Raw genomic sequence first — 18,591 nt, 5'->3', positions numbered from 1 at the left:
TCTTTGGAGAATATGTCCCAGCTGGGTAGCAGGTTGCCCAGGGAGAGTCCATGCCAGAACCATACACATGAACCAGGGGTCGTGGCACAGAAAGCTTTGTGCTGGTGCTCAAAGATCATTTTGCTTTCAGTTGGATTAGTACAGTTTAGGGAGACAGAAGGTGGGCAGGCAAGGAGCAGGTTGTCTCAAACAGTCGGAGTACATGAACGATGGCTGATATAATTCTCAGAAGCCAAGCGATTTCTTCACATACCGTTGAAGATCTTTCAGGCGGCAGACCCAAGTCCAAGTCAGTAGGGACACAGGGCTGCAGGTAGCAGAGCTTGGATGGGAAGGGAGGCTTGGAGGTGGCAGAGGTGAAGGGTATAATGAAGGCCTTATTAGCAGTGGTAGGAAGCCACAGGACAATGTGTCACAGCAGTGTCACCAGCAAAGTGGTGCGGGAAATCCAGACTTAACGATAAGTACTTCAGTAAGAAAAATCTCCAGGCCAGCAGGTTAAGGGTTAAACGTTAACTCTGTTGGGGGGGGAGCTAGGTCAGGTGCACCCGGCCTTGCTTTCTTTAGTTCACTGCCAAGTTCGTTTCCCAAGAAGGGACGAAAGCCCTTCTGTGTGTCCCCAGCCGTCCACCAGCCAACTCTTGATGACCTCAGAAGTCACAGACCCAGTGGGAACCCATGCTATGTCACCCTCACGGCCCAGCCAACTGAAATGCAGCTACCCTCCTGAGGGAAAGTCCTCGGTTACCCCTCCCTACAATCTTAGCCCAGTCCTCTGAGGACAAGTGACTTGGCAGAAACTGCTCGCAGGCTGAAAGCACAAGAGGCCAGGGCCTTTGGAATCTGTGTCAGGTAGTGGAGTTGGCTTGGGCAACAAGAAGGCAGCTTCTACCCCACCCCTTCGGTGGCTTTGCCCGTTAGTGTGGCTTTCTGCAACCAGGCTGGGGGAGCAAACAGCTCAGCAGGAGCCTCTGAGGGAAAGGGTGCAGCTCAGGGGTGCTTCGGTTATACACACAAAGGTACACATGTCTGTCCACATATGGATATAAAACATGCGTGTTCCACAGGACTGGGTGAAACCTAGCACGCTCCCAAATATCTTGAGCTAGGCTCAACCTTTCAATATACTATGTGCGTTCCTATAGGCATGAGCTGTGTGACGTTCCTGTGAGTAAGGGACCACTCCCATATAATTCTTTCACCTAGTGACGGTTATAGCTGTCATGACATCACTTTACATAGTATTACAGGTATGGTTGTGCTGGTGCTGTGTAAAAGGTCTACTGGGCTGCCAGTCACAAAACCATAGCAGTGCCATTGTACTGCTTGGCAATGATCGTCACTAGGTTACTGGTTTGCACCCACTATCCTCTGCTTCATACTCACTCCATGTTATACTGTTTTGCTTCTGTAGTGCAGGCCTCACAAACGTTAGGCAAGCCCTCTCCCACTGAGCGATGCCCAGGCTCTGCCTCTTTTTTAATCCTATTTGGACAACGCAGCTTACTGTAAAACTGTCAACATTACGCTGGCTTGCTGTGCGTGTTGACTGCAGTAAGCTGCCATGCTGAGGGACTGGCTTATACCAGCTAGGTTTGTCTCAGTGTGCACCACGATGCTGGGCACAGTGACAGAACCGGCTAATGATGCATTTCTCATCCCTGTGGCTAAGTGACACATGAAGATATGTACACTATACATAAGTGTATAGGTATGCATGTATATGTTCCCCATTCCAGAAATCATCTTGAATCAACTTTAGATCCCACAAGTATTCCTAGGGTCTCTCAGGATCCCCTACACACCTCGGCTGCTACCCCTTCCCCTGGTTAGCAAGGGGGTGGTTAGGTGGGGCTGGGTGCTGGCCTTCTCACTCGATACTCTCTGAGCTGGCCCTGGACCGTGTCAGAGTAGACGCGGTTCCACTGAAGGCTGATGGCTGTGCTGTTCAGGACTCGGATTTTAACTTCAGTGGGTGCAGCCCTGGGATCTGCAACGTGCGGGGACAGAGAGCTGGTTAAACACGCAAGGTTGGGTCCTGGATTCTAGGGTTCCCTAGGACATGTTCTGAGCCTGTACCTCTACTCTGCTGCACACTGAGTGCTCCAGACTGCGGTGAAGTCTTGGGACAAAAGGGTGACAATCCAGGTGACCAGAGCAATCATTTGTGGCACCCAAGCACAGGGGTCATCTAACTTCCTTTCCACTCTCTACCTGTCCCCACTGCTCTTCCTGGACCTTGTCAGCTAAGCACCTTTTCCTCAGGCTTCTTGGGGAGTTTGGACCATAGGAGCCAACATGAGGTGCCAGGGTGGGAGTAAAGGGTACATTGGCTGCAGGTTGGCAGTGCTGTGCTCCTCTGCCAGATCCCCTACACACAGCTCCTGGGGCAGTGCTCACAAGTGGTGGTGACTCATGCGCCCCCTGCCCCTTTGAGGCTCAAAGGGAAATCACGAGTTCTTGCTAGCCTTCAGGAGGCTCGGAGCCCTTAGGGTTCTCCTCGAAAACTCTTCGAAAAGTGATCAATAATCAATTCGGAGTTCACCGACAGAAACGCTATCTATGGAAAGAAGATGCCTCGATTTTGTTCAGGAAAAGAACCTGGCTCTCGCTGTGACTACCGCTCTGTAGCCAAAGCAAAGCTGCTGCAGGGATGCACAGGGCCCTGGGTGGAGAGATACGGAAACCAAGGGGTCGTCCAGGAAGCCTGCAGCCCCACATACTGACTGGCAGCCCCCACTAGACTCTTGTGGAGAAGTATCGTCCACATGGAGGCCTCTGTTCATTTCCAGTGGGCCCAATCCATCACTGCTTCTGGGACTCGGTCCTCATGGCTTCCCCCTCACCCCCATGAAACCACTGACCTGACCTGGAGCCCAGCCTTGTCCACTCCTGGTAAGATCTGCTCTCTCGTCCCTTCTTTCTGCTCACCCCACCGATCCCTTAACCTCTTCTTGGATCAGACCCAGACCCAGCTGTTGAGTCTGGTTGAGTCTGCTTTGCTCACAAGCTGTGGGACTGGTGCTGACACACTAGGCACAGAGGCCAGGCACACACTTTCACATACAGGTCTAGAGTGTTGACCGGCCCAGGGCCGACTTTCTAAGAACCTCCCACTTCATGTTCAATCCCAAGGGCCGGGAACAGTGTTGGAATACTGGCAGGTGGTGGGTCAGGAAGTCTCAAGTCGGTGCTTTCTAGACTTCACTGCCTGTGGCTCCCCTGCCGTGGGAGTCTAGCCTGTGCACTGGTTCCTTGGAGCATCTAAATAGCTCGTTTAAATGGTTGTCTAAAGTCTTTTTTAGTGCCAACAAGACTTGGCAGTAAAGCAATCTGTCTGGGGACCTGGGGACCTGGGGACCTGGGGACCTGGATTCTTCTTTCAAGCATGGCATTTCCTATTGTGGAATTCTTGAAAGGGTTGTCTCTAGACTCTTCAGTTTTACGGCTGTAATGCACTGGTGTGTTTACTGGGCTAAGGGGGATGTGTTCAAAAGAGAATTCTCCTGACTGTTGCCAGGCGCTGCACAGCCCAGGTGTCACGGCAGGATAGCCCTATTTCTTGGGAACGGGTTGCCTTCCCATGACACATCCTGAGTTTGTCAGCTCATGAGAGTGGGCTTGTCTAGCTTAGCAGTGGGGGGTCCTGTGCGGGGAGGGAGGGGGACCGATACTCACAATCTTCTCCCGAGTACCCAATGACGGTTTCAGGCTCCGGGCCTTTCCCAAAGTCATTTTCAGCCTGGACTCGGATCTCATAGGGTACGTAGACAGGGGTCTGCCCCACCACATAGCGAGAGCCCCACACGGTGACATTGTTCCAAGTCTCTCGGGTCTCTCTCCGTCGCCACTTGACAATGTAGCGCAGGTTGGGGCCAAAGGCGGAGGTAGCATTCATAGGCTGTACATGGAGAGACATACATACATACATACATACATATATACATACATACATACATACATACATACAGACAGACAGACAGACAGACAGACAGGGTGGACAGGGTATTGGTAAAGCCATCTTCATCTGTGTTACTCTACCCGGGCTTGCCTGCAAGCAGCCAGCTCCTGTGCAGTGCAGAGGATGGCACCCTGCCTCTGCTCACTCCCCGAGGAGCCTATATCATAGGAACTCTGTGGCATCCAGATTCCCTATGACAAAAGCTTTCCCAGAGACTTCACTTCAGCTGCAAGCACCACCCACACTGCAGGTGCATTAGGAGCAAACGCTTTACTTTGGGCAAACTTCCTCCTAAGACAGAAGGAGCAGGGAACCAACGATAGACAATCCCAATCTCTGGAGTCAGAGAGGACTCTGCTCTAACCAAACTACTCTTTTGCAGACGAGACTGAAAGTCTAGAACCGACTTCAGTCCTACCAAGTCCCTATGTCTGTCTTGTCCTTCTCCGAACATCAGAACTGGTTAAAGACGACCGAAACCCATCAGTCCTAAGGATCTGGTTCAGGAACCAGGCTCCTAGAGCTTGTCACACAGAGCCACAGACGAGCTGTCCAGAGTTCAGATTCAGTCCAAAGCTGCTGCTGGTCAAGGTTGTTGGAGGCACAGGCTTCAGAGTGACAGGGCTGATGGGGACTCTGAGGAGCAAGCGCCACATCTCTGATCGTTATCCACGCAGCGGCCCAACGCCACTTGAGTGAGTGTATTTTCCAATTTCAGTCTTGGGAGTGGTTTGGGAAAAGTCAGTTTGAAAACATGTACCCCAATTTTAGTTTGGAAGGGGTATTCAGGGGGCTAGGCTGAAGAAGGGAGATGACTTTTCGGGTCACCTAGCCCATGCTGTAGAAAGATCCTGGACTTTGTAATGGCGTCAGTGCCTCCAATAACCCACCGCACAGAGCCAGGGCGCATCCAGCTCATGTTCTGCATCTGTCTTTCCCCTAACGCCTAGGTCCCTCCTTCAAAATCAAACTGTTCTAATCTGTTGGCTCTCTCGATGACTTTTGCTAGACTGGTAGCCTGTGACATTTGGTGACCTCTGCTCGCATCTCTGCTCTGAACTCCTGCTTCCAGACACTTTTTCCGTTTGATTTCTGAATGCTCGATTCTGATGGGCTTGACTCTCAGAGGTCAAGTGGTCCCCATCAGTTAGACCAATGTCTCTCAACTCGTGGGTCCCAACCCCTTGGGGGTGGGGAGGTGTCAGACAACTTTCACAGGGGTCACACCAGACATCCTATATACCAGATATTCACACCATGATTCATAACAGCGGCCAAGTTGCAGTTATGAAGTAGTAACAGATAATTTCATGGTCGGGAGGGTCATCACAGAGAGGAACTGTATTGAAGGGTCGGGCGTTAGGAAGGTTGACAGCCTCTGCGTTAGACAGACTGAAACATACTATGGCACCGGGGGAGTAAGGAATAGGGGCTCCTGGGTGCCTGCTGCCAAGTGAATAGCCCACTGTGGGCTGGGGTGGGAAGGTACGCTCACCGTCCATGTGATCTCCATATTGTTTTTTCGTGTCCCTTCGCCCTTCACATCACTGGGGTTGGATTCAGGGGCTGGAATCCAAACAGATAAAGCTGAAACCCAACCCAAGCCTGACCAGGACCTCCGGAGCACCTCCTACCTAACTGGCCCCTTCTGTACCCTGGCTCTCCTCAGCTCCTCACTCTTTTTCTTCCACGTGTGCTACGTTTTCCCGGCTAAGACTTGCACCCCCCAAAGTAGAGCTAATTTCTTTTCAGTGCAATCCTTGGACGAGTTAGCGCTTGTCACAAAGCTTTCCACATTGCAGATGGCCACTGCAGTAACTTCGTACACTGTTCCCTCCATAGATCATTCATTGATGAGCCTGTTTTGTGGCATGCTGGCTTGTCCTAGTGTTTAACATTTGGGGGCAAGCATTTCTACCTCTGTGAGCTGGTGTGATCGCATAAATCTATCCATTTGGTGTGTTAGGAAGAGAAATCTGACATAACACCAGATTGTGTGTGTGTGTGTATACATATACATATACATATACATATACATATACATATACGTATACATATACATATATGTCTCTGTCACAGCTCTGCAGATGATAAAGAATCATTAGCAATAATACAAATGACAGTTAGGATCTACCTTGTGCTTATAGCATGATGGGCACCACAGTATTTTCTATTCCTTCCTTTCATGTGCATCTGTGTGTGCACATGTGTGGGGGCCAGGGGTGTCTTCCTTAATCACCCTTCACCTTATTCTTTGAGACAGGGTCTCTCGCTGTACCTGGAACTCAGTGATTCAGCCACAGTGGCTGACCAGCAAGTCCCAGAGATGCTTCCTTCCCCTCCACTTCTCCATTGTCAGGGTGACAGATGAGAGCCACCAGGCCCACCTTTACACGGGTCCTGGGGATTGAATTCAGGTCCTCATGCTTCACAGCAAGCATTTTCTAACTGAACTAGCTTCCTGGCCCCCAAGACATATTTTCTTCTACATTACAGCTGTTTGTTTGTTTGTTTGTTTGGTGTATGCACTTGTGGCTTCACATACGCCACAGTGCATGGCCAGAGGACAACTTTTGGGATTCAGTCATCCCCTTCCATCCACTGGGTACCAGGGATCAAACTCACATCATCAGACTTGGCAGTTGGTGCCTCTTCCCACTAAGATACCTCAAGATACCTCCCCAGCTTTTTAAAGTGGGTGTCCTCTCCACAGCCCTGAGATGTATGTGTGGTTATTGTCATAGGAGGAGGGGCTAGGCCTCGGAAAGGCATGTAAGCTGCCTAAGTCCCGTGGCTGGGTGCTGGGATGGGTCAGTGCAAACTCAGGGCACCTGGAACTCAAGTATACTCACGTGCCCCGCTTGTTCGGTACCGCTCGGATGGAAGGCTGGGGTGGCTGCTCCCAACCTCGTTGACAGCGATGACTCGGAACTGATAGTTGACATACGGGGACAGATGGAGGACGGCTGAGTTGACACTGCCTGGGAACTTGGAGTGGTCATGCCAGACTCCTGGCTGGAACTGGTCCTCTTCAAACTGGACAACGTAGTCTGAATGGACAAGGAGGACAGAGCTGTTCTAAGAGCACATCCTTCACGGCTTCTGTTTGTCTTTATTCCCCAGGATTGACAGGGACACACAAAGACACCTTCCCAGGACACAGGAGACAACCAAGGCCTCCATGCATGGGTCATGAGGCAGAGGTGGGAGCTGACACTAGGGGGCCCTCGTCCAAGACTCTCTGGCTTTGGAGCACAGGGCCCTGGGCTGACCTGTGATGGGACTGTTGTTGTCATCCCCCGGGATCCAGGTCAGCCTCACACTCCTTTCCGCCAGGTCAGTGAGCTCCAGGTCCCTGGGTCGGTCTGGCCGCCCTGGCAGCAGAGGAAAAAGGCGTCACTCTGAGCTTCTGAAGGAGAACCAGTCCCTCTCCTTGGAGTAGTACTAGTCCTGGTTGTACAGTCCCTGAGGTGCCAGTAGATCAAACCCCAACCTGCCCTGGACAGCCAGTGCAGGAGCCATCCATTTCCCTCCAGGAGGGAGAACCGAGAAGATCGAAGAATATGGAACAAGGAAATAAGGAGAATCAGGTAAGGCAGAGGGAGTGACACCATCCTGTTTCTTCAGATCAGGATGTGTGTGTGTGTGTGTGTGTGTGTTTGTTGAGCTGTTTCATAGCAGGTCTTGGCTTTGTGTGTGTGTCTGTGTATGTGGTGTGTGTGTGTGTGTGTGTGTGTGTGTGTGTGTGTGTGTGTTGTGTGTGGAGCTCTATTTCATAGTGGACCTTGGCTGTATGTGTGTGTGTGTGTGTGTGTGTGTGTGTGTGTGAGCTCTGTTTCACAGTGGGCCTTGGCTGTGTGTGTGTGTGTGTGTGTGTGTGTGTGTGTGTGTGTGTGTGTGTGTGTGTGTGTGTGTGTGTGTGTGTGTGTGTGTGTGTGTGTGTGTGTCCTCCTCATGATGACCGCTTGTCTTTCTGGATTCCAGGACTGGCAGGAGCATCCCAGGAGAGCTGAGTGCTGAGCAGGGCAGATAGACAGGGAAGTGGGGAGGGGACCAAGACAGGTCAGGCCTGGTAGGAGACTCAGTCTGGACTAAGTGAGGGTGTAGAGCAGAGGGGCCACAGGCTTCTACACTGGTTAGAGGAAACAGCTTTTTCGGGGGTGGGGTGGACAGTGTTGTTCTAGTATCAACATCACCCTGGTTTTGGAAGAAAGTCGTGCAGCCTTAGAATGGAGGCAGACAGCTCCCCCACGTAACCTCCCTGAACCAGCTGTTTCCATATTTTGGCTGGTTCCTAGGAGGACCCGGAACAGTGATTCTCAACCCGTGGGTCACAACTCCTCTGTGGGGGTCAATAAGTCTTTCACAGTGGTAGCCTAAGGCCACCGGAAAACAGATATTTACGTTATGATTCATAACAGCTGCAAAATTACAGTCACAAAGTAGCATGTACTTACGGAGTTTGTACAGAATGAACAAAAATCACTTTATGGTTGGGGGTCACCATATTAAAGGGTCATAGCATCGGGAAGGTTAAGATCTACCAACCTAGACAGTGAGTCACTTAAGCTCACAGTAGTGCGTGTATGCGTGGGTGTGAGTGTGCATGATTGCACAGCAGTAGGTGTGTGGCAGTCTATACATTGCTGAGCCTCTGGGGAACATCTGAAGAAACTTTTCTGACTGGCCATTAGGCACATGGGGGCATAGTTAGGGGAGGGCTAAGGGTGGTGAGAAAGAAAAATGGCGGTCCAGACTTATGAGTCCAACCTGCAGAAGGAGCCTTGACATAGGCCAGGAAGGCAGGTGACTGTGGGTGCCTGAGGGTCAGAGGTCACATGTAGGGCCTTCAAAAGTGTCCACCAGCACATTCGTCCTCACGATTCCACCCCTGGGCACCAGTGCCCCCGATTAGTACAAATTTACCTTTGGGCAGGGCAGCCAAACGGTTAGTCGGAGTGGCCTGATCAGCTGCAACGGTAAGATGGGTTATCCAGGTTAGCAGGTTAGCAGGGTTAAACGCGTCCAGGTTAGACAGATGGATGGCTGAGGCTTCTGCAGCCGTCCCTGGGCAGTCCACCTCCCAGCTGGCCCCTGGTGTTTCTCCACGGCCTGGAGTAGAGTTTCAGGCTCTTCCTGTCCTAATACTGTTAACATATCTGGGCCCACCATGGCCAGCCAGTGTGACCTCCACTGCAGGAGTGCGGAGAGCTATAGGACAGATGGTAGTGAAGCCTTCCACTGGAAGGGGTAGCCATCTTCCTGTCTGTTCAGAATGGCTTGCTCTCTATAGGCCCGCATGGGCAGGATGGGGTGGCATCATCTTAGTCGGTGTGTGGCAGGGTGAAATGCCACCAACATCTGGGAGTAGCATGGGAGGGGAAGGAAGCTGGAGGAGGTGCTGGAAGTGTGCACCCTCCCACACACACATACCCCCCACATATAGACAGCACTCCAACCATTACACCTACACACACACACACACATACACACACACACACACCACATACATACATATACCCCCACACATATAGACAGCACTCTAACCATTACACCTACAGACACACACACACACATAGACAGCACTCCAACCATTACACCTACACAGACACACAGACCACATACATACATATACCCCCACACATATAGACAGCACTCTAACCATTACACTTACAAAGACACACAGACAGACACACACACACACCACATACATACATATACCCCCACACATATAGACAGCACTCCAACCATTACACCTGCAGACACACAGACACACAATACACACACACACACCACATACATACATATACCCCCACACATATAACACACAAAATTCCCCCCTCCATGTTACTCCTATAGACACCCTACACCATACCCCATATACACATACTCATGTACACACATACCACATATAACACATACAACCCTCCCCTCTCTAAGCTACACCTATAGAGACACACACCCTATACCACACCCCATATACACATACACACTCATACACAAGTCACAGGTCCAACACATGAATACACACATGCACACACACACATACACACACACACATACCACTCCCCCTCCATACTACATCTATACACACACACCACAACACTTCTCTCATCCCGTACCACACACCTCCACACCACACCATATCACTACACACACACACACACACACACACACACACACACAAATACACCATCACCACCACCACCACCACCACCACCACCACCATCATCATCATCATCTTGGCCTAGCATTGCTTCAACATGGCTTTGGTCAACTTGGTGGTGCGGAGGTAGCTGTAAGAGAGCAGAAGCTGCAGAAGTCACTCCACTTTCAGCCGGGCTTGGGAGGTCAAGGACCTCACCCAGGAGACAGAACTCCACACTGTCCTCAGCTGGTTTGAGAATGACATCTCGTAATCCAGAGACCCGAAAATGTCATGGCGCCTAACGGCCACTGACTCTGCATTGCCCTGCTGACTGTGCTACCCAGTGCTCACGGCTGCTCTGGCTGCTGAGAAGCAGGGAGAAGGGCTGTCAGCGCCAAAGTGGGTGACAGCTGTTACCTAGAACAGTGAGGTAGGCCTTTGCCAGGTCCTGGTCCAGCTCGGTGCTGGCCATGCACGTGTAACTGCCTTGGTCCCGCTCTGCCACTCCAAAGATGGTCAGGGAGTCGTCTTCCTTCTTCATCCTGCAAGATGCCAGGCTGAGGTTGGCAGGAGGGTGGCTCACATAGGGGGCATAGCTGATACTTTTGTCCCACAGGGGGAGAGTGAGGAGGAGGTGGCTGGGCCAGGTGAGAGAGCATGGCTCCTGCTAGGGGTGTGAGGGACCATCTCAACACTGACTGAATGCAGGAGTTCTCAGCGTCCACAATGGACCCGGCTCTGAGCCTTTCTTGTGCTGTACACACTCCCCAAATCAGGGCTCCATTAAGCTGATAACCCAAGATGGGCTGGTGTCGCTCCCCTTCCCTTACATGTGTTTTGTCCTTTGGACCAGTTTTGACTTCTCAGAGCTCCTACAACCTGCTTCCACGGAAGGGAGGGGGCATTGCAGAACAGTCAATAACAATGGGCGATGCCCATGCACACAGGCAGGGTGAAGCCCTGCATAGAGCTGGGTGAGTCTGGGAATGGCTGCTGTCTTACAGCCTAGCTCAGAGACAGCAAAACACCCTGGGAAGAGAGGCTAGGATCAGCAGTTCTCAATCCCGACTGCACATTACAAAATACCCAGGGGACATTTAAATACCATCAGCACCTGAGTCCTTACACCAATAAAATCAGGACTGGGGTGTGGGAGGTGCAGCTGGGGGCAAGGTCAAAGCATCCAGAAGATCTAGAACTGAGAAGCATCAGGCATCTCACTGGATGAGGTAGACGAGGCCAGACCTGCCCTCTGCTGGTAAGCGGAGGCACTACAAGCAGAACTGAAGGGACTGGAGAATAGAATGCAGAATAAAGAGGTGAGGAAGGAAATAAGAAGAGGGGATGTAAAGGGCAGGAAGAAAAGTAAGAGGAGGGATTGGAGAGATGGCTCAGAAGTTGAGAGCACCTACTGCCCTTCCAGAGGTCCTGAGTTCAATTCCCAGCAACCACACGGTGGCTCACAAACCATCTGTAATGAGATCTAGCGCCCTCTTCTGGCCTTCAGGCACATATGCAGACAGAACACTGTACATAATAAATCTTTTTTAAAAAGAAAGACAGAAAATGGGAGAGAAGAGGCAAAAGAGAGAGAGCAACAGCTCTCTGATAAAAGGGAGGAAAGGCGTTGCCCCTGAGGAAATGGTCACCAAAGCCATCACTATGCCTAGTAGCTCCCTAGTGACATGCTTGAGACTGAAAGTGAGGGCAGACGTCCCCGTAAGTGTGCGTAAGGAACGGAGATGGAGAGTAGGAACCTGTTTCCAATGTAGAGAGGCTCGTCATCCTTCAGCCAGGAGACAGTGAGTTTCAAGGAGGGGTCATGCTTCACACGGCACTCCAGCTGCACCGTGGTGCCCCTCTTGGCTACCTGGTCTTCAGGCATCCTGTAGATCCTGGTGGGGTCTGTGAAGACAACTGGACAGTTGACCACTGACCCTTTCTCTGCCCACCAGCTCCCATGTGCAGTGTGCCATGCCTGAGCTTGTAATCAAAATCCCCAAGGAGTTCTCTGGCTCAGAAATCCATGCCATGAGGGCTGGGTTGGGGAGGCAGATGAGCCTCTGGATCAGGCTGGCAGGCTGCCTGCCTCGGTGTCCCCACACTTGGGTCAGCTGGAGTCACCAAGAGGACACGGTGATACCCACCAGGATCAGACCTCAGGCAGGGGCATTTCCAAAAGCACCAGCACCCGTGGATACCCACGAGCGTGGCTTTATCGCCCCACCTGAACTCCCGCTAGTTAGCCCCCTTGCTGACCTTTGACCTCCAGGCGGACTTGATTTTCAGCTTTTCCCAGGATGTTGGTGGCCACACAGGTGTAGATGCCTTGGTCCTCTTTGCGAATCATCTTGATTTCCAGGCTGCCATTTTCGTAGACGTGGTAGTTACCACCATCCAGGTTGCTTCCTTGCCCATTCTTAAACCTCACAACAGAGCAGCAGACACAGCAGACTGAGAAAGGACTGGCCCAAGGGAGCCGGGAAGCAGCAGAGCCCATGGCAGGGTGGGGGACTGGGGAGATCCAGGTGGCCACACGGAGTCTTGAGTCTTGTAGGCTCTGCCTAGAACCACCAGCTGGAAAGACTCAGCCCCCCCTGAACAATGTGGGGGCTCACCCAGATGGCCAGCTTTGACTGATTAAGGATCCTGGGTTTTGCAGAAGGGAAGCAAAGGGACAGACTACTCCTGCAGGGGAGACCTGGTCTCCTGGGACTTACCATCGGAGTGTTGGAATGGGAGACCCAAAGAATGGACAGTCCAGCCGCGTCCGGTTGTAAAGGATCACCCTGATGAGCTGGTTCCGGGGAGATAGCATCCGAGGGGGTACATCTGAAACCCCAGAAAGCCAATTTTTCAATATGGGTGTGAAGCACAGACCTTCCCCTCCTCCCCTTACAGCAGCCTCCCAGACACCAAGATAAGGGTGTCCCTTCTTCCTTTTACAAGCCTCGTCTAAGGGAAACCGATCCAACCTACAGCCCCTGGGTTCAGGTGTCCCGGGAACATTATAAATGCTGCCCAACATGTGTAGACCACAGCGGTGTTACAATGTCAAAGGATGCCATCCTTGCTGTTTAGGTGAGGAGGGAGTGATTTATCCATCTGTCTGTCCCCACATCCAGACGAACTTTTTTTTTTTTTTTTTTTTTTTGAGCTGGGGACCCAACCCAGGGCCTTTTTGCTTGCCTAGGCAAGCGCTCTACCACTGAGCTAAATCCCCAACCCCCCAGACGAACTTTTGCAAAGGGTTTCCCCAAAGTGTTCCACAGCTTCTGGAACCGGCCCTCCACAGCCCTGAGACATGTTGTATCTACCAGTTCCCACTGCCCTCTCCTCGCCCAGAGAGTGCAGCGGCCATGCAGGGGCCATGCTCAGAAGCACTTCCTAGGCAGCTTCTCACCTCCCCAGGTCTGTCCAACATGCCTGGGTTGCTGCCTCATGACATCACTAGACCCCAGGAAGACCCCACTGCCAGTGGGCAGAGACTCACCTAATACGCTGACGAAGGCATTGGCCAGCAGGTAGCCATGTTCGTTGGATGTGTTACACTGGTACACTGCCCTGCTGCTGATCTGAGTGTCCCGGAAGATGATAGTGTCTCCGGCCACCTCACGGTTGGGGTTGGGTGGTGCCGCTACAGGTAAGAGAGGCTTTCCATAAGAAACGGAAGAGGGCAGAGTGTAGGGCACGTGGGGTGTGTTCGTTCTCTCTCTCTCTCTCTCTCTCTCTCTCTCTCTCTCTCTCTCTCTCTCTCTCTCTCTCTCCAGGGTCCCCAGTATGCTAAGGGTTCTGTGGAATGAGAACCCCCAAGTAGACCCAGCCTCTAGACTCAGCAACATTGGATCATGTGACCTGGACCCTATGGGAATTTGTTTCTCCATCTGTCATCTGGTGGGAGCCCGAATCTTTGTTTTCCTCAGGCCCGTAGCTGGGCAGCTGTGGTTGAAAGTAAGAGCTAACGGAAACAGACCAACTTTGTAAAAAGGGATCTAGGCACATCTCCAGTCGGTGTTGTTAGCACTGCTTCAGGTCCTGCTCTGAGACCACCCATGGCCTCATGGGCATTTGCGACGATATTCTGAGACTTTTCATATAGATGTAAAGTGATGAGGGCAAGGCCTAGCTTTACTGTCAGTGTTTCCGCTCCATTTATTTAGTCAATCGGTTAGTTTTCTGAGACAGGGCCTTGTTGTGTAGCTCTTGTTGGCCTTGAACTCATCATGTAGCCCAGACTAGCCTTACACACATGGCAATCCTCCTGCCTTAGCCGCTAATCATTGGGATTGCAGGCATGAGTCAACGTGCTTGACCGTCACTCGTTGTGATCTTAATCCAGTGCACATTGGCAAGAATAGAGCAACATCCAAATGGTCCAGACTACCACCTTCCCCTCCTTTGAGCAGAACTTCTTTCATATGAACTTCTTTCATATGAAAAGGCTGCCCACCCCCAAGAGCTTCAAGGCAGCAGACTCTCTGTGCTTGCAAAAAGGTCTTCCTAAGACAAGGAGCCTACACAGAGAGAGACCATTCTTGCCAATAGTTCTCCTGTGTTGCTGAATTTGGGGAGCTGTAGGCCCTGTCCAGATGTCACTCTGGGACTCGGGACAGATCAAGTAATACATCTGTCCTGAGGGGACGCCATTGCTATCTCCCCATGAGAAGGAAGAATGAGGGGAGGGGATGACAAAGAGCTTGAAACAAACGCTTTCCAGACATGTAAAGGACAGTCACTTTTCTCACTTGTCACCACTGGAGATGTCTGGGCCTGGAAGCAAACGCTTTGGCTTGCTAAGGCTGTGAGCTCCCTGGGTTTGCTCACACCTACAAGGGAACAGGAGTCCGGCCCTATGGCGCCACTCAACAGATGAGGATCTGGGGACTCAGCAGAAGGTGAATGAAGGCAGACCCTGCGTCCCTATCATCTACCGTGGGACCTACTCAGCAAAAAGTTACCGAGGAAGTGGCGCCACCAACCCAAACACATCCTTGCCTGGCCAATTTCATGAACCCAGTTTCCCCGCCAGTCACTCCTCTTAGGCTGACAGATGACCCCAGAGCTGAGGCTCGGCAACCAGCTCCAGGCTGTATCGACAGGACAAAGCTCTGAAGTGTACCACCACTTCCGAAGTCTACAAAGACAGGAGAGGGTGGCCCACAGGCTGAGGCTACATCTCTGCTCATGGTGGGGTAAGGAAACTCTCTGGGGAGAGCCCGCTGCGGTCCAATGAAGTCTACCCCTCCTCTGCTTACCACCCCAGTGGCCTCCAGGAATTCAGAGTGTGGTTTCCTCCCCTGCTGTGTTTGTGAGGATGGAAACCCAGGACCCAGCAGGCTGGGGCTGGCTGTCTCCTCTGCTTCTCCACTCGTTCCTTGACCTATCTCAGCCTCTCCAATGGTTTATCAGGTCCAGCTTCATCGTTTGTGTGCGTGTCCTTTTCAAGTTTGTCATTAGAGCAATGTGGGCTTCACAGATGAGTCTGTTAGCATTCCTTCCTCTTTTACTTCATGAACAGTTTGAGGAGCATTGGCATTAGCACTTCCTTAAGAGGCTGAATTCTTTCAGCAGCGAATCCTGCCTTGTCCAGGCCCTCACTTTATTACTTCTTTGGGATCTGTTTAAGTGGCTCATACATTCTTGATTTAATTTTGGTAGGCATAAGCATCTAGAGCTTACCTATTTCCCCTAGGCTTTTCGAATTGTATGTTTCCCTAAACGGTGTCCTAAATATTCTCTAGGCTTCATTGAAATCTGTTGTGATGCCCCTCCTTCATGTCTAACTCTGTTTTGATGTCCTCTCTTTCTTTTCCATTTCATTAACTTCTTCTCTGAGTTTTGTTATTTTTTTCCATCTACCGCTTGGGCTTTGGGTTGCTTTCGTTTTCCTGAGGCCTTGAGGTTCAACCTCGAGTTATTTATATGAGCTCTTTCTGCATACAAGCTTGAGCTGTGAATGTTCCTCTTAGAACCGCCTTTGTTAAGACCCCAAAAGTTCTGACGAGTTGAGGTTTTGATTTCTCATTTGATTCTTAGACTCTTTCACGTTTTCCTTGCAGATTTCTTCGATGGCCCACTGCTCATTCAAGAGTGCATTAAGCTTCTGTGGTTTTTCTCCTTACTGGTTCCCGGTCATATTTCACTGCACCCTGAATAGATACGAGAAGCTAGTTCAATCCTTTGGTATTGATAAAACTTGTTTATGGCCTAAAATGCGATCTATTTTAGTGGAAGCTTCGTGGACTTCAGAGGCAAACGTCTGTTTTGCAGCTGTTGAGTAGACTTTCCTGTAAATGGTGGACAAGTCCATTTGGTCTCGGGTGTGGGTTAACTCCGAAGTTTCTTTACTGGCTATAAGTCTGGATGACTTGTCTATTGATGAGGTGGGATAGTATGGTCACCCACTACTCTTCTAACCAACTGTCCCTTTATACACATACACAGAGTGCTTGCCCTGTGAAATGGGAAGTCCCAGCATTCAATGTGTATATATTTACAGTTATTCTCTCTCTTTTTTAAAAAAGATTTATTTATTTATTATATATAAGTACACCATAGCTGTATTCAGACACACCAGAAGAGGGCATCAGATCCCATTACAGATGGTTGTGAGCCACCATGCGCTTGCTGGGAATTGAACTCAGGACCTCTGGAAGAGCAGTCAGTGCTCTTAACCACTGAGCCATCTCTCCAGCCCTATTCTCTCTTCTTGAGGGACCGTTTCCTTTACTAAGTAGGCAGTGACATCCTTTCTCTTCTGTCTTAGGGGCTTGCTAGTTAACTATGCTAGACAGGATGGAGTCTTTCTTAGTTTTCCTCATTCATCTATTCTACACAGGAAAATCACATTCTCTGCTGGGTTCTCTTGGCTGGGACTGTATTCCTCTCTGTGTTTAGGATTTCAATAAGCATTTCTGCAGAGTGGGTTGGTAGTCAAGAACTGCTTCAATCTGTGATTGTCTTAAAACGTCCTTATGTCTCCATAAATGTATTTAATTACTTTTAAAATACTTATCAAGTGTGGCGTATGTATGCGCCATCCGTATATCTGGAGGGCAGAGGGAAACGCACAGGAACTGCTACTTCCCTTCTTTCGTGTGAGACCAAATTCATTTGACTGGAGAGGTTGTTGAAAAGAACCCACGCTTCCCTGGTCATTTTTAGGGTTTGTACTTAGGTCTGACGTTATTCTGATGCCTTTGTAAGTTGATATTTTTGTCTTAAAGTTTGGCTATTGTTTGTTTGGTACTTTGGGCACTTTGCCTATGCTGTGTTATCGATCTCTGGTCATGGCTATTTGGGATTCTAAACGCCTTTTCTGTTCGTGCTGACTAGTTTATGGTGACTTCACACAAGCCAGAGTCACCGAAGAGGAGGGAGTCTCAAATGAGAAAATGCCTCTAAAAGATTGGACTGTAGGCAAGCTTATAGGGCACGTTCCTAATTAGTTATTGGTGTGGGAGGGACAGCCCATTGTGGTGGTGCCACCCCTGGATAAGTGGGTCCCGTGCTCTGTAAGAAAGCAGGATGAACAAGCCATGGGGAGCAAGCCAGTAACCAGCACCCTTGTATGGTCTCTGAGTCAGTGCTTGCCTCTAGGTTCCTGCCATGGTTTAGTTCCTGTCCTGACTTCCTGTGATGATAAACGAAGGATGATGCGGAAGTACAAGCCAAGTAATCTCCTTCCTGCCCACATTGCTTTGGTCCTGGTGCTTTACCACAGCAACAGAGACCCTGACTAAGGCAGCGAGCACTTACATGTCTATGTTTACAGTTAGATTGTGGGGAGTTTTCTGCTACGATCTTATTGAACAGATTTTCTATACTTTTAGTTCCTATCTCAGATCTTTCTATTGTTTCATTGGTCCTTAGGTTTATCTCTTGATTGTATCTCTAGATTTTTGGAAGTCATATGATTACTTATAAAAAAATCTTAGTGATGTTAATGATGTTTTTTAACTTTAGTGATGATCACTTCTTTGACCCCTCCTATTCCTGATAGTCTTGCTTCTTCATGGTATATCTGTTGATGGTTTCCGCTGTGTTATTTTACTTGATTCATTGAGTCTTTCACTTCAACATTGCTGTTTGACTAAAAACAATAACAACAACAACAACAATAACAACAACAACCAAACAAAAAACCAATCTCAGTTTCCTTGTTCATCCTTGTCGCTGACTGTTCCCTGTGCTCTTCTGACTTCCTTGTCTTTATCACTGGCTTTCATTTGTTGACTGTGGACTGGTCATTTCCCTTTATCCATCTGCTCGTGTCCATCATCTTTGAGGTCACAGATCATTTCACATGCAAACATTCGAATCCTCCATCTGTCATTTGCTGATTTCACCTCTTTAGAGTTTAGAGTCTGAGGAATCTCGCTTCTTTGTGGGAGATGCGCTGACATGCGTGTTCATGTTTCTTGTGTGTCTGAGCTATGACGTACACATCCGTTGGCTTTGATGGGTCCTCCAGGTTCATTTG

The 18,591-nt window shown here is 50.2% G+C and overlaps 1 protein-coding gene across 2 annotated transcripts in view; it reads right to left on the bottom strand.

Annotated features, from left to right (window-relative positions):
• Nfasc (neurofascin) overlaps positions 1-18,591 on the bottom strand; it is a 178,838-nt gene that overhangs the window by 29,230 nt on the left and 131,017 nt on the right. Inside the window, exons 12-22 of one of the 2 annotated variants that reach the window (XM_032915297.1) lie at positions 13,603-13,746; positions 12,830-12,941; positions 12,369-12,535; positions 11,867-12,014; positions 10,527-10,651; positions 8,888-8,932; positions 7,234-7,335; positions 6,814-7,011; positions 5,457-5,527; positions 3,679-3,901; positions 1,875-1,990 (exon numbers count right to left, since the gene is read on the bottom strand). In XM_032915297.1, the coding sequence (XP_032771188.1) occupies positions 1,875-1,990; positions 3,679-3,901; positions 5,457-5,527; positions 6,814-7,011; positions 7,234-7,335; positions 8,888-8,932; positions 10,527-10,651; positions 11,867-12,014; positions 12,369-12,535; positions 12,830-12,941; positions 13,603-13,746 (1,451 nt within the window). The remainder of the gene's footprint in view (positions 1-1,874; positions 1,991-3,678; positions 3,902-5,456; positions 5,528-6,813; positions 7,012-7,233; positions 7,336-8,887; positions 8,933-10,526; positions 10,652-11,866; positions 12,015-12,368; positions 12,536-12,829; positions 12,942-13,602; positions 13,747-18,591) is intronic. The other variant, XM_032915298.1, reaches the window with a different exon arrangement.

The sequence above is a fragment of the Rattus rattus genome, chromosome 10 (genome assembly GCF_011064425.1).
Source record: "Rattus rattus isolate New Zealand chromosome 10, Rrattus_CSIRO_v1, whole genome shotgun sequence".
Taxonomy (NCBI): Eukaryota; Metazoa; Chordata; class Mammalia; order Rodentia; family Muridae; genus Rattus; species Rattus rattus.
The sequence above is the reverse complement of the archived record's forward strand: the minus strand, read 5'-3'. Positions and strand labels throughout refer to the sequence as shown.